This window comes from Schistocerca gregaria, chromosome 1 (assembly GCF_023897955.1).
Source record: "Schistocerca gregaria isolate iqSchGreg1 chromosome 1, iqSchGreg1.2, whole genome shotgun sequence".
Classification (NCBI taxonomy): domain Eukaryota; kingdom Metazoa; phylum Arthropoda; class Insecta; order Orthoptera; family Acrididae; genus Schistocerca; species Schistocerca gregaria.
In genome coordinates, this window is record NC_064920.1 from 1,106,942,045 (window position 1) to 1,106,958,523 (window position 16,479).

General features: G+C 39.5%; 1 protein-coding gene across 1 annotated transcript in view; it reads right to left on the reverse strand.

The window, feature by feature from the left end:
- The window catches only part of LOC126283129 (RNA-binding motif protein, X-linked 2-like), a 44,513-nt gene that overhangs the window by 12,092 nt on the left and 15,942 nt on the right, over positions 1-16,479 (reverse strand). Inside the window, exons 2-3 of the mRNA XM_049982248.1 lie at positions 4,480-4,635; positions 617-746 (exon numbers count right to left, since the gene is read on the reverse strand). Coding sequence (XP_049838205.1) covers positions 617-746; positions 4,480-4,635 — 286 coding nt within the window. The remainder of the gene's footprint in view (positions 1-616; positions 747-4,479; positions 4,636-16,479) is intronic.

Genomic DNA, 16,479 nt, shown 5'->3' on the forward strand with positions numbered 1-16,479 from the left:
GTATATTATTGACAATATCAAATGAAACATAATACATCTACACAGATACATAAACTACATAGCAAAACAGATATCATATAACATGCACACAGAGGAAAGGGAATAATGAAGGAAAGCAGTAAACTATTTAACAGAATGGTGGGCAAAAATGATAAGTATCATCTGAGCCTTGACAGCAGTCTTTTCAAGGAAACTTTTTGGTGTATTACCTGTATAAACAAATTTGAATAGAAACAAAATCAATATCAAAAGAATGTGTGATATTATAAACTTGAAGAATATTGATTACTAAAATTTTCATACAAGTAAAACTTCAAAATGTGTTTCATTGTATAATTTGTCATCTTTACATTTGTGGGTGGAAAACAAAAGTTCTTGGCCTGGTTCCAAACAACCTGCAGCCCATTTCTCTCCCCTTGTCCATCCAGTTGCAGTGAAGTGTCTACAACTTCCTTCTCTTCTGTGCATAAAACTGTGATACATAAAGTTCAATGTTCATTTGTTGGTGAACTTTTTTGGCCACAAAATGATTATGCTCTGTATGATCATGTAGCAACTTTTTCTATCATTGTCTTCTCAATAAATTACATTTAGTAAAATAAGTCTGATTCCTTACCTTAATACCATTTAAATTGTCAACAGCTAGGACAGTGCTCCTTTGGTCTTCATAGCAGAGGAAGCCGAAACCTTTTGATTTGCCAGAAGCCTTATCTCTGACTAAATTTATATTAACTACTTCTCCATATCTACAAAATAAAATCAAAATTTGAAGGACACAAGGATATTTCAGTAGTTGTTTTGGGATCAGAGCAAAAATATTAAGTTTGTGGAAGCATTAGAATACCTTCAAATTATACAAAATTGTAACACTGTAATTTGTTTTTACACCATCACAAAGCAGCACAGACTTTTGGCCAAATATATGATAAGATTTTTTACAATGAATACACACTTCCCCTTGTTAAAGTTGGGCTTGTTCTCAACTACCACAAGAAACATAGTGATGAAAAAAAGTAAGACGTCTGCACCATCACAGCTGCCTCCAGACAGTGATGTTATCTGTTATAGCTCAAAGCAATAAAAGTCAGGAACAAACAATTCAAAGAAGAAAACTGAGTAAAAGGAAAATTCTAGTGGCTAAATGCATTTCAATAGTGCAAGATACGGGGAGTGCATTACAGTCTTATTTCTGGTGAATTTTACTTGATTGCTGCCATAAAGGGTTGTGGGAAGTGAAGGAAACAGCTCCGCCCAACACACTGTCTTACACAGAAAATATTTAGATAACCTATATGCATGGTATGAGATATGTCAACTGACCCTAAACAAAAAAAGGTGTGAGGTGCTCCACATGAATACTTAAAAAAACTGTAAAAGTTTGCTTACACAGTAAATAACACAAATTGAAAGGTTACAGATTCAACTAAATACTTAGGGATAACAACTGCAAACTACTTACGTTAGAACCTTCCAATAAAAAAATGCCGTGGCAAAGGAAAACTGAAGATTGCATTTTATTGGTAGAGCACTTAGGAGGTCCAAAAATTTACTAAAGAGACTGCTTAGACTATGCACGTCCATCCTCTTCTGGAATACTGTTACATGGTAAGGATGGGATTGGCAAAGGATATCAAAGAAGCTCAAAACAGCTCATTTTGTTTTGTGCTATTGCAAAATAGGGGAGAGTGTGTGTCATGGATACAAAAAGTGAGTTGGGGTGGTGAATCTTAAAATAAAGACTTTTTACAAAATTACAGTCACCAACTGCATCCTCTGAATGCCAAACTATTTTGTTGATTCTCACCTATGTGGGGAGAAATGACCATTGTAATAAAATAAGAGAAATCAGAGCTCACACGAAAAGATTTTTCCCCACATGCTACTCAAGAGTGGAACTTTTGATAAATAGTCTGAAAACAGTTCGGTAACTCTTCTACCATACACGTTAACTGTGAATTGCAGAGTGACAGTGTAGATGAAAATGTGAGGAATGGTTTGATAGGAACATCTGTAACTTTCTCATGCAATGTTGGTGCTACACACATGCTTTTCTTCATACTAACCTTGGATGGAAGTAGAAGTGACTAGTAATCCATTTTTCAATGGAGTGACATGTGAGACTGCAATGGGTCTGGAATTGCTAATCAATTATTCAAAAACAAACAAACCAACAAAACAACACAATATTCTCTACATTGCTACACATAGGACTGTTTTTGGAGTTGGAGTGGCAGTGGCTGAACACATGAAATAATGACTTGAAATCTTTTGACTTCTGCTGGTTCATAATTAAGGAGCTTAATGATAAAAAAGTTTGGCAAATAGTAATTTACACAATTTTCACAGTAAAGTGAAGTATGATGAGAACATGAGGGATGGCGGTGGCGATTGCACAACTTTAAAGTATGGTCTGGTTGGTAATGGCATTTTCATGTCCAAATATAGCCAGAATCTTTGGACATGCTAAGTATATGAGAAAACAACAGACAACAGACACAACATGTGGTAAATATTGTTGTTGTTGTGGTCTTCAGTCCTGAGACTGGTTTGATGCAGCTCTCCATGCTACTCTATCCTGTGCAAGCTTCTTCATCTCCCAGTACCCACTGCAACCCACATCCTTCTGAATCTGCTTAATGTAGTCATCTCTTGGTCTCCCTCTACGATTTTTACCCTCTACGCTGCCCTCCAATACTAAATTGGTGACCCCTGGATGCCTCAGAACATGTCCTACCAACCGATCCCTTCTTCTGGTCAGGTTGTGCCACAAACTTCTCTTCTCCCCAATCCTATTCAATACTTCCTCATTAGTTATGTGATCTACCCATCTAATCTTCAGCATTCTTCTGTAGCACCACATTTCAAAAGCTTCTATTCACTTCTTGTCCAAACTATTTATCGTCCATGATTCACTTCCATACCTGGCTACACTCCATACAAATACTTTCAGAAATGACTTCCTGACACTTAAATCTATATTTGATGATAACAAATTTCTCTTCTTCAGAAATGCTTTCCTTGCCATTGCCAGTCTACATTTTATATCCTCTCTACTTCGACCATCATCAGTTATTTTGCTCCCCAAATAGCAAAACTCCTTTACTACTTTAAGTGTCTCATTTCCTAATCTAATTCCTTCAGCATCACCCGACTTAATTCGACTACATTCCATTATCCTCGTTTTTCTTTTGTTGATGTACATATTATATCTTCCTTTCAAGACACTGTCCATTCTGTTCAACTGCTCTTGCAAGTCCTTTACTGTCTCTGACAGAATTACAATGTCATCGGCGAACCTCAAAGTTTTTATTTCTTCTCCCTGGATTTTAATACCTACCCCAAATTCTTCTTTTGCTTCCTTTACTGCTTGCTCAATATACAGATTGAATAACATTGGGGATAGGCTACAACCCTGTCTCACTCCCTTCCCAACCACTGCTTCCCTTTCATGTCCCTCGACACTTATAACTGCCATCTGGTTTCTGTACAAATTGTAAATAGCCTTTCGCTCCCTGTATTTTACCCCTGCCACCTTCAGAATTTGAAAGAAAGTATTCCAGTCAACATTGTCAAAAGCTTTCTGTAAGTCTACAAATGCTAGAAACGTAGGTTTGCCCTTCCTTAATCTAGCTTCTAATCTAAGTCTGAGGGTATTTTGCCTGTTTTATACATCTTGCTCACCAGATGGTAGAGTTTTGTCAGGACTGGCTCTCCCAAGGCCGTCAGTAGTTCCAATGGAATGTTGTATACTCTGGGGGCCTTGTTTCGACTCAGGTCTTTCAGTGCTCTGTCAAACTCTACACGCAGTATCGTATCTCCCATTTCATCTTCATCTACATCCTCTTCCAATTGCATAATATTGTCCTCAAGTACATTGCCCTTGTATAGACCCTCTATATACTCCTTCCACCTTCCTGCTTGCTCTTCTTTGCTTAGAACTGGGTTTCCATCTGAGCTCTTGATGTTCATACAAGTGGTTCTCTTATCTCCAAAGGTCTCTTTAATTTTCCTGTAGGCAGTATCTATCTCACCCCTAGTGAGATAACCCTCTACATCCTTACATTTGCCCTCTAGCCATCCCTGCTTAGCCATTTTGCACATAATGTATAAATGTGAATATGGTTGCAATGGAGGGTGAAGTTTAAACTAAGCTCTCATGACTCAAAGTAACAACTATATATTGCAATAAATGACAAAAAGCAAGAAAAGGTACAACACTGGCAACCTACAGGCAATAGAGGAAAAGCATTCAGGCTGACACTGCCTCTATTTGCAACTTTAGTACAGCACCCAACTGCACTATAATCTTATAAAAAAAGCTGAAATACTGGCTATCGAAAATCAATCAAACTCTGGAATTTTTAAATGATAGTATCACAATGTGTATGATCTATAGAAAATACAATTGCTTTGTTAACTGTAATTCATGTCAAAATTCGAGACAGTACAACAAAAATTAACTTACTCTGAAACACTTACTGTGAAAATACACATATTACATCTCCTTCTGTCAAGTCATAAGGCAGACCACCAACAAAAATCCATGCACTGTCTTTGTATTGATCATGCCATGATGATTTCAAGTTACCTCGCTTCAATTCTAACTCACTCAACTTCTTTATATTCTTAACATTCCTAGAAAGAAGCAGATGTAATTTAATAGTACCAACTTTACACACACTAAAAACAAAATGTCTTTAAAATAGACATTCAACATTACAAACAATACACACATCACAAAAAGGAATCATTTGGCTTCAGTTTTGAAGAGTAATTTGTAAATAAATCTTCACCTAATATAAGTGATTATAGAAAAGTTTCCATTTGAGGGCATTGATGCACCATAAATGCAGTGTATTTTGACTCTGATGTGACTATATAAGCACTGACACACACGCAAGGGATTGGTATGATATTCGTGTCTGTCTGACATGCATGTGGTAAATTCAGAAACCTGAACTATGGTGACATTATTACCAATACGGCCGGACAGACAAATGTGCTAATGTTATTTTGTCGGCTGCCGAAGAACAAACAACGGTAGACATCCTTCAGAATGAAGACTGTATGGAGCAGCTTGTTTGTCCAAAACCACATTGTGGAATGGTGCACCAAGTTCCGTGCTGTTTGCAATTCAACACAGGATGCTGTTCATTCTGAGAGCCCAGCAGAAGTCACGCCAACCCAAGTGGAAGACACTTGAGCACCACCATACAGTCCTGATCTCTCCCCATGCAATTATCAAGCCTTCAGTCCCTCAAAAATGGTCTTGAAGGGTTGATGATTCCTGTCAGAGGAGGATGTGCATTCTTCATGTAGCAGAAAATGGTGTTTAACCAAATGAGTATTTTCAACCTGGTGCGTTGGTGGTATGACAGCCTCAATTCTCATGGCAATTCTGTGTGATGGGCATAGCGATTTTGCACTGTACGGCCTTTGAAGAACAGAAACTTTTTGAGTGCCCCTCGTTGTTGTTGTTGTTGTTGTTGTTGTTGTTGTTGTTGTGGTCTTCAGTCCTGAAACTGGTTTGATGCAGCTCTCCATGCTACTCTATCCTGTGCAAGCTTCTTCATCTCCCAGTACCTACTGCAACCTACATCCTTCTGAATCTGCTTAGTGTAGTCATCTCTTGGTCTCCCTCTACGATTTTTACCCTCCACACTGCCCTCCAATACTAAATTGGTGATCCCTTGATGCCTCAGAACATGTCCTACCAACTGATCCCTTCTTCTGGTCCAGTTGTGCCACAAACTTCTCTTCTCCCCAATCCGATTCAATACTTCCTCATTAGTTATGTGATCTACCCATCTAATCTTCAGCATTCTCCTGTAGCACCACATTTCAAAAGCTTCTATTCTCTTCTTGTCCAAACTATTTATCGTCCATGATTCACTTCCATACATGGCTACACTCCATACAAATACTTTCAGAAATGACTTCCTGACACTTAAATCTATACTCGATGTTAACAAACTTCTCTTCTTCAGAAACGCTTTCCTTGCCATTGCCAGTCTACATTTTATATCCTCTCTACTTCGACCATCATCAGTTATTTTGCTCCCCAAATAGCAAAACTCCTTTACTATTTTAAGTGTCTCATTTCCTAATCTAATTTCCTCAGCATCACTCGACTTAATTCGACTACATTAAATTATCCTCGTTTTGCTTTTGTTGATGTTCATCTTATATACTCCTCTCAAGACACTGTCCATTCCATTCAACTGCTCTTCCAAGTCCTTTGCTGTCTCTGACAGAATTACGATGTCATCGGTGAACCTCAAACTTTTTATTTCTTCTCCATGGACTTAAATACCTACTCCGAATTTTTCTTTCGTTTCCTTTACTGCTTGCCCAATATACAGATTGAATAACATCGGGGATAGACTAGAGCCCTGTCTCACTCCCTTCCCAACCACTGCTTCCCTTTCACGTCCTTCGACTCTTATAACTGCCATCTGGTTTCTGTACAAATTGTAAATAGCCTTTCGCTCCCTGTATTTTACCCCTGCCACCTTCAGAATTTGAAAGAGAGTATTCCAGTCAACATTGTCAAAAGCTTTCTCTAAGTCTACAAATGCTAGAAACGTAGGTTTGCCCTTCCTTAATCTAGCTTCTAAGATAAGTCGTAGGGTCAGTATTGCCTCACGTGTTCCAACATTTCTACGGAATCCAAACTGATCTTCTCCGAGGTCGGCTTCTACTAGTTTTTCCATTCGTCTGTAAAGAACTCGCGTTAGTATTTTGCAGCTGTGACTTATTAAACTGATAGTTCGGTAATTTTCACATCTGTCAACACCTGCTTTCTTTGGGATTGGAATTATTATATTCTTCTTGAAGTCTGAGGGTATTTCGCCTGTCTCATACATCTTGCTCACCAGATGGTAGTGTTTTGTCAGGACTGGCTCTCCCAAGGCCATCAGTAGTTCCAATGGAATGAGTGCCCCTCATGTTACACCACTCCAGTTACTGTTCATCAATCATACTTATGAAAATGTGGACTAGCCAGGTCGAGTGTATCAGAAACTACTCTAACATAAGGGATCCCAAACACAGTAAAGGCCACAGGTGACACAGTGCCATCGCAGCCCAGGGCATACAGCCTGAAGCCTTTTGACTATGGTCTGTGTAGCTACCAACCAGTGACCAGTTTGTGCTACATCCATAAACAACAGGCACACTCTCTGTCCTTCTTTAAACTATGTTAGTCTTTTCAACAAGGAATATAACATTAACCCAAGCAACCTGTAAATGTAATGTAAGTTCTGGTGGTATTAAGCTTCTGGCAATCACTACACTATTTATCTGGCTCTAATTAATAATATTTTAGTATATTTGGAGTGCCCCTCATGTTACACCAAATATACTAAAATATTATTCATTAGAGCCAGATAAATTTATTGATTCAATATGATGATAACTGCAAAGGTACGGAAACCTTGAACTGAAATTTAGTAAAAACAGGTTATCAAACTCGAAGTCAGCCACCAAAGACAGGGTTCCTTGATGTACCTGCCATTCGGCACCAGACAAACACGTAGGTTACTAGGTTACTGAATGCTATAGTAAAGAAACAAAAATTCCACCATAGGCAAGTTTTTGAGTGCAAAATCAGAACTATAGCTGCCCAGACAAGAGCAAACACAGTTCCATTATGTACACAGCGCATAGTTTAGGCTTTTTCTCATATACTTATGTGAAGAAACCATAAGTATCAGTGTTTAGTGGTATTTATTACCTTTTTTTCTAACTGGTTGCACATTTTTGGACAATTAGTGTATCATGAACCTGACTTTCTAGTGTAGTGATTGCCAGAAGCTTAATACCACCAGAACTTACATTACATTTACAGATTGCTTGGGTTAATGTCATATTCCTTGTTGAAAAGACTAACATAGTTTAAAGAAGGACAGAGAGTGTGCCTGTTGTTTATGGATGTAGCACAAACTGGTCACTGGTTGGTAGCTACACAGACCATAGTCAAAAGGCATCAGGCTGTATGCCCTGGGCTGCGATGGCACTGTGTCACCTGTGGCCTTTACTGTGTTTGGGATCCCTTGTGTTAGAGTAGTTTCTGATACACTCGACCTGGCCAGTCCACATTTTCATAAGTATGATTGATGAACAGTAGCTGGAGTGTGAATCTCTGGGCACAAGTTGAAAGTAGATACTAGCTATAGGGTTGTCCCCGTCCATATTAAAAGAGATTAGAGGTCCTACAGGAGGCTGATGATTTGATGAAGACAACTAGCCTTGTGCAGCATCATTCTCAAAACTTGATCACGGCCCTCTAGTTTGGATCCAATTGGAAGTCTTGATCCGAATGCTCAGAAATTTCTCAGCCTCTGCTATCAAGCAGAGAATTGTAAGATTCCTCCGCTTCAGGGATGTACTACACACAGGAAGTGGTTACGAGCTTAGAAGAGTACATGTGGCATTTACATGCGGATTTTTTTGGACAGAGAAATACCTCCACAGGCCCAACAAATTATTCTGCTACAGTATTGTCAAGGTGCAATCTTTCTACAGACAGCATCATCATCATCATCTGTGAATCGCCTCAGTGAGTTTCCAGTATTATCCACCATGTCATTAATATATATTGTCAATGGTAATAAAAATTTAATACCGTTTTGAGACACTGCCAAAATTATCTTTACATCTTCCAATTAAGAATGGCATGTTGAATTCTACCTACAGCGCAATCTGAGTTTTGCAGTGTTTCAGTTTTCACAATCCACGCATGAGCATAAAACATGTTCCTTAATTCTACGACAGGCTGGTATCTGCAACATAAATCTATAATTATACAGCTCTGTCTGACGATCCTTCTCGAAAATGAAATGACTTTTTTTTCAGTTTCTGGGTATCCTTCATTGCTTCAGTGACCTCTGACAAACTGTCACTGGAAGTTGAGCCAATTCTTTCAAATAATCTTTGTAGAATCACAAGAGCATCTCATCTGGTTCTAGTGTCTTCCTGCTGTTAAGGAATTTTAGTTGTTTTTTTATTCCACAGAGACTTATCTCTATATTTGCCATTTTGGCACTTATGTAATGATAAGAAAGATGAACAGTATTACAATCCTCCAGTGAAACAAATCTGGAAGACCGAATTCAGTATTTCACCCTTCGTGTTGAGCATACTGCATCAATTTTCATGTGCATCCATCTCCAGACAGGAGAGGAGGTAGACTAGACAACCCAATGTGAAACTGTTTCAGCACTGAAGGCCATCCTCTAACCAGTAAGTGACCATATAGGATATCTCGGCTGAACAACAGATAATTCAAAAGGAAGTGGAGAACATGCAAGATGTTATTCAGTTGTACAAAACTCCTTGGTTTTCTATGTTCTTCATACAGAAGAAAGATGGCACATGGCACTCCTGCATCGATAACCTGATCACCGATTTTATTTATGACCAAAACTTCTTCGGAAGTTTGGTCAGGTCAGCTGGCAAAATATTACTTTCAAATTCACTGAATGCTTCTCACACTGCTCTCCACATGCTCATTTTGGCTTTGTTAATCTTCTGTTTGTGAATTAGACTTTACTCAAATCTGTGATAAAGATATCTCTGCTTTCCTAGCAACTTTCTAACATGACTACCGACCACAGTGTGTCTCTCCCATTCCTCACAACTTTGCTCAGTCTCAGGTATATTGCACAATGCTTCTGAGCTTCACCTATTTGTACAGCACATTTGTTCTTAGAGATAAATGTTTGATGGTGGATACTCAAGATAACCCACAGTTCGTACCCAGCCACTCTTGCTAAGAAAAAAAATTTCCCATTCCTCGGTAACATTCCTTATAATACCCATAGTTATCAATGCTATCACAGCCGTATGATCACTAACATCATTCCCAGCTGTACGATTTTAGAATTTCAACACTCTTAATTGCTATGAGATCTAAGATGTTGCCCTCATAAGTCAATTGTCCAATTCTCTGCTAAAGTAGTTTTCAGATGAGGCATTCGCAACAACCCATATGATTACCAGTCTGTGGCACCTATTTTAATTGTATGACTCTCCCATTCTACAGCTGACAAATTGAAATCTCCAACATATTACACTGCATTATCACGAAACTTACATCTATATGTTCCAAGTTTTCTTCTTTGAAGTGATCTCCCACTTTGAACCCTCAGGCAGGTACTGCCTAAAGGCGTCCAATTACCATGCTTAACCCACCTCTGATGTTTACTTTCTCCCAAATTATTTTACTTTTGGATTTTGTTATAATCTCACAAGATTCTGTCATGTTCTTTATGATAGCAAACATGCCACCATCTGATGTCTATCCTACCTTTGCAATACATATTCCAATCACAAAAAATGGCTCTGAACACTATGGGACTTAACATCTGAGGCCATCAGTCCCCTAGAACTTAGAACTACTTAAACCCAACTAACCTAAGGACATCACACACATCCATGCCCGAGGCAGGATTCGAACATGTGACCGTAGCGGTCGCGCGGTTCCAGACTGTAGTGCTTAGAACAGCTCGGCCACACCGGCCAGCTATTCCAATCACAGTCCAGTATAATTTTAATTTAATTTTATCCATATTCACTACACTGCAAGTATGAATTTAAGCAAAAAAACCTTCAAATTCTTAAACTAACATCAAACCTTTTCATGACAGGAATATGCATCTATTAAGACAAATTACACCTGGTCCAAAATGCATCACGTACTTAATAAAAGACAAAAAGTTGTGACCGGAGGTGTTTTTTAAAATTCTTTTTTAACATTTTTTTTCTGTGATCTTTCCATAGATGATACAGTACACAATTCATGTTTGACTATATGGAGGTTTACCTGAAAACAAAAGCGATGTGGACACCATACGTAGTCTGGTATTCGAATAGTCACTAAATTTGTGTAATGCATGCCTCACTTACTGAGGGGGCCCCACAGTTCTCCTTCTGATAGGAGAGGATGAAAAATTCTCATTCAAGATCAACTCAGAACCATCTCACCCTTTGGTTTAGACCTTCCATTCAGCTCCAAACCTGAAGAGCTTGATCGATTCTGGGTAAAAAGCTACAAATAGTAAACTATGCATCCAGCCGGTTTGCAAGGCTAGCAGTCTTTACCATGGTAACTAACAGTCTAAACTCTAAAGGGACTGAGTGTAAGTGCCATTTGTGAGGACATGAACTACTATTAGCAACTGGCTGCACCCACTGCATTCAACAGCTGCTGGCAAAGTCTTCGCTATGTCTGAGACAAGATCTTCTCCCAGGTAGACTGAATGCACAGCTCTCTTCTTCCTCACACCTCTTCCTGAGGCGATTCTATTGCCCCGCTAATGTTGATGCTTCCAATGATCAACATAACCACTTTCTGCATTGTCCGTACTTGGCAGGAAAATCAGCCATTAGTCCAGCCAACAATATATCCTATGCTGGATCAGATGTGTTACCAGCTCTGAGCAGCAGCTCGTACCTGTTGCTAAAGTGTAAGGAAGCTAACTGTGCAGCCAGTTCCCATATTTTTCCGGTAATCCAGATTTCACTGACTATGGGTGTGAACAGGAATACAAACAAATGCTCCAACCCTGGTATTGCTGATCCCTCCAAAAAACAACTTAGGAGTACACCTCTTGTCACTCAGTATTATTCTGGTCTTGATTAGGCTCTGACTTCCTAAGACCTTGCCCTGAAATGAGGTCCCTTCTGTCAGACATTCTGCCCATCACACCTTTTCATCGTCCTCCCAATCATCGCCATCTCCTTGTTACACTAAATGTTCCTTCTGCACCCATTTCCCTACCCGGTGGCTCCTACCCCTGTGACCATCCCCACTGTAAGACTTGCCCTATGCACCCTCCTACCATCAACTATACGTGCCTGGTAATTGGCAAACCACATACTATTACAACATATTGTATATCAGCTGTTATGTAAACATTGTTCAGCCTTTTACATCAGCATGACTACCACCAAGTTATCAATTAGGATGAATGGGCATAAGCAAAGGGTGAACACCCACAATACACTATAACCTGTTGCAGAGCATGCTCTACAACAAGACAGTCATGACCTTGATGCCTGTTTCACCACATATGCCACATGGATTCTTCCCAAAAACACCAGGTCCTCAGAACTCTAAATCTACATTTACACTCCGCAAGCCACCCAACGGTGTGTGGCGGAGGGCACTTTACGTGCCATTGTCATTACCTCCCTTTCCTGTTCCAGTCGCGTACGGTTCGCCCGATGAACGACTGCCGGAAAGCTTCCATACGCGCTCGAATCTCTCTAATTTTACATTCGTGATCTCCTCGGGAGGTATAAGTAGGGGGAAGCAATATATTCAATACCTCATCCAGAAACGCACCCTCTCTAAACCTTGCGAGTAAGGTACACCGCGATGCAGAGCGCCTCTCTTGCAGAGTCTGCCACTTGAGTTTGCTAAACATCTCTGTAACGCCGTCGCGGTTACCGAATAACCCTGTGACGAAACGCGTCGCTCTTCTTTGGATCTTCTCTATCTTCTCCATCAACCCGATCTAGTATGGATCCCACACTGATGAGCAATAATCAAGTATAGGTCGAACGAGTGTTTTGTAAGCCACCTCCTTTGTTGATGGACTACATTTTCTAAGGACTCTCCCAATGAATTCAACCTGGCACCCGCCTTACCAACAATTAATGCTATATGATCATTCCACTTCATATCGTTCCGCAAGCATACTCCCAGATATTCTACAGAAGTAACTGCTACCAGTGTTTGTTCCGCTATCATATAATCATACAACAAAGGATCCTTCTTTCTATGTGTTCGCAATACATTACATTTGTCTATGTTAAGGGTCAGTTGCCACTCCCTGCACCAAATGCCTATCCGCTGCAGATCTTTCTGCATTTCGCTACAATTTTCTAATGCTGCAACTTCTCTGTATACTACAGCATCATCTGCGAAAAGCCGCATGGAACTTCCGACACTATCTACTAGGTCATTTATATATAATGTGAAAAGCAATGGTCCCATAACACTTCCCTGTGGCATGCTAGAGGTTACTTTAACGTCTCTCCATTGATAACAACATGCTGTGTTCTGTTTGCTAAAAACTCTTCCATCCAGCCACAGAGCTGGCCTGATATTCTGTAGGCTCTTACTTTGTTTATCAGGCGACAGTGCGGAACTGTATCGAAAGCCTTCCGGAAGTCAAGGAAAATAGCATCTCCCTGGGAGCCTGTATCTAATATTTTCTGGGTCTCATGAACAAATAAAGCGAGTTGGGTCTCACATGATCGCTGTTTCCGGAATCCATGTAGATTCCTACAGAGTAGATTCTGGGTTTCCAAAAACGACATGATATTCGAGCAAAAAACAAGTTCTAAATTTCTACAACAGATCGACGTCAGAGATATAGGTCTATAGTTTTGCGCATCTGCTCGAGGACCCTTCTTGAAGACTGGGACTACCTGTGCTCTTTTCCAATCATTTGGAACTCCACAGGCGTTACAATATTTCTCAGCTCTCGCCACCAACCTGGCCTTAATTTATGTTAAATTCTTCAGTCTCGGCATTTCTTCATAGTAACCATTATTTTCTTCAATCGGTTTTAGTTTTCTATATCTTTCATTTTCCGACCTGCTTATTTTTCCCTGCTCCCCACTTACACATACAATGCACCTAGGTTTCTGTTCTTATTAACTTGTACACAATGTTTTTTCGGTAATCTCTTCCTTGTGTATTACACTATCTTCCAGCTTTAAGCTTCCAGGATTTCAAATTTTGTCCGATGCAGTCCACAATAATAAGTCTTTTCCTTCTCATCCTGTCTGGTAAGTTTCCACGGACCTGGGGTTCTGGGCGATTTTTCTGAACTCTCCTCGTTACCTATAGCTCACCAATCCTTTTCCTTCATCCTTATTCCTTCCCATTCAGCCCTTCTGCCAGAAAGACGAGCCACTGGCTCCAAGAGCTTTCAAATTTAAATACCCTTATATGTGTCTTCTATTGCCACTGATGGTGAGCAATTTTTTTCCCAGTTACACTATATTTTGAAAATTTGATTATTTTTGTGACTCTTCAAGCTCTCTCGGAAGACGTGTTGTAAATACGAGGGGCGTTTGAAAAGTCCGTGCAAAGTCCGATAGATGGCACCACTGGTGCGTATCGAGGTCATGTTTAGTTAGTAACATCTTTGGAAAGAACACACACCAAGTTTCAGCCAAATTGGTTTATTTCTTTGTGTTTGGCATTCGTGTGAGTCAAGAAAGTCGAGTGATTGTCGAAAAAAAATGGACAAAAAAGAATTTTGTGTGGTGATTAAACATTACTTTATGAAAGGCAAAACGCCTCAGGAGACTAAAGAGAAGCTTGATAAACATTACAGTGACTCTGCATCTTCAATTAGAACAGTTTATAAGTGGTTTCAAAATTTTCAGAGTGGCCATATGAGCATAAGTGATGCTGAACGTACTGGACGCCATGTGGAGGTTACGACTCCAAAAATCATTGATAAAAGCCACGATATGGTGATGGATGATAGAAGAGTTAAGGTGTGTGTGATTGCTAGTGCTGTGCGAATCTCAAATGAATGGGTACATCATATTTTTCATAAACATTTGGACATAAGAAAGCTATCCGTAAGATGGTTTCCGCAATTGCTCACACTTGACCAAAAACAGAATAATCATGTGAAATTTTGCAAGGATGGTCTGCAGCTGTTCAGGAAGAATCTATAGGACTTTAAGCGCCATTTCGTCACTGTGGATGAAACATGGATACATTACTATACTCCTGAGACCAAAGAACAATCTAAACAATGGGTTGCAAAGGGAGAACCTGCACCAAAAAAGGTGACGACCATTCCTTCGGCCAGAAAGGTTATGGCAACTGTCTTTTGGGATTCGCAAGGGATAATCCACATCGACTATCTGGTAAAAGGTAAAACTATTACAGGTGCATATTATTCATCATTATTGGACCATTTGAAAACAGAGCTGCAGGAAAAACGCTGGCGATTGGACCACAAAAAAGTCCTTTTCCATCATGACAGTGCACCATCACACACCTCAGCAGTTGTGGTCACAAAATTAATGGCAATAGGATTTCAACTTGTTTCACATCTCCCCTATTCTGGAAACTTGGCTCCCTTGGACTTCTATTTATTCCCCAATTTGAAGAAATGGCTGGTGGGACAAAGATTTTACTCAAACGAGGAGGTGATTGCAGCAACTAACAGCTATTTTGCAGACTTGGACAATTCTTATTATTCAAAAGGGATCAACAAATTAGAATGGCGTTGGACAAAATGTATAAGTCTAAAAGGAGACTATGTGGAAAAATAAAACAGGTTCATCCACAACACATAAGAAGTTTTTATTTTTGCTTGGACTTTTCAAACGCCCCTCGTAGTCTTCACGGGCTTGCCGCCGGATCACATTGTGCAAATTCCACAATATTTCCTAGCCACCAGCAAGGCTGAACCACCTGAAGATGTCAGAAAGTTGCTCCGCGGAAATATTGTGGAATTTGCACAACATGATCTAGCGGCAAACCCGTGAAGACTATTGATTATTTTTACTGATATAACAATATTTGCTTAGTGAATATGACAACAAACACATTTCAGGTTACTTGAGCAGTTAACATCAAACATTCATCATCAAGATAGAAAATGAGGAGCGTACATGGACAAATTTCAGAAAGACCTGCTATGTTTAACAACTGTGCTAGAAAGTTGTTCCAAAAGCAGAGCCTATTTCACACATACTTAAACATAGCCAAAGCTGCACAGACAAACAAAAACTGAACAAAACCAAAATTAGTGAAAGGAAAACAACACAGGAAGTATTCATCAATGTTTAAGTAGAATTCTGCCTAATGATTTGGCAGAAAATTCTAAGCAGTTTTGGTATTACATTAAATCAGTAAATGGATCAAAGTCATCTTTCCAGATACTCAGTGATCATAACAGCATTGGAGCAGAGGATGACAGGGATCAGGTCAAAATATGAAATTTCTTTTCCCAAGACAGTTTCACTGAAGAATACTGCACTGCAGTTTCTCCTTTCCTTTGCATGAATGCCAAAATGACAGATACTGAAATAAGTGGTCACAGGATAGACACCAACTAAAATCACTGAACACAGAAATGCAGCTGGACATGATTGGATACCTATATGATTCTATTTAATGCATATGATAAAACTTGCTCCTCTCCTAGAGGCAGTCTACCATAGGTCAGTGGAGGAATGAAGAATTCCAAACAATTGGAAACGCAAGTAATTCCCATTTTCAAGAAGTATTATTTAAAAGATGTACGTAATCGTACCCTTTACTGCCGACACCCATCTGTTGTAGAATTTTGGAATACATTTTACCTTCACAAATCATGACCTTTCTGAAGATCAATATTCAACAACTATGCAAGACTCAGATGGCAGTAGACACCTGCACCGATGTTGATGCCATATTCCCAGGCTTTAGGAAGGTGGTTGAACCAGTTCCAC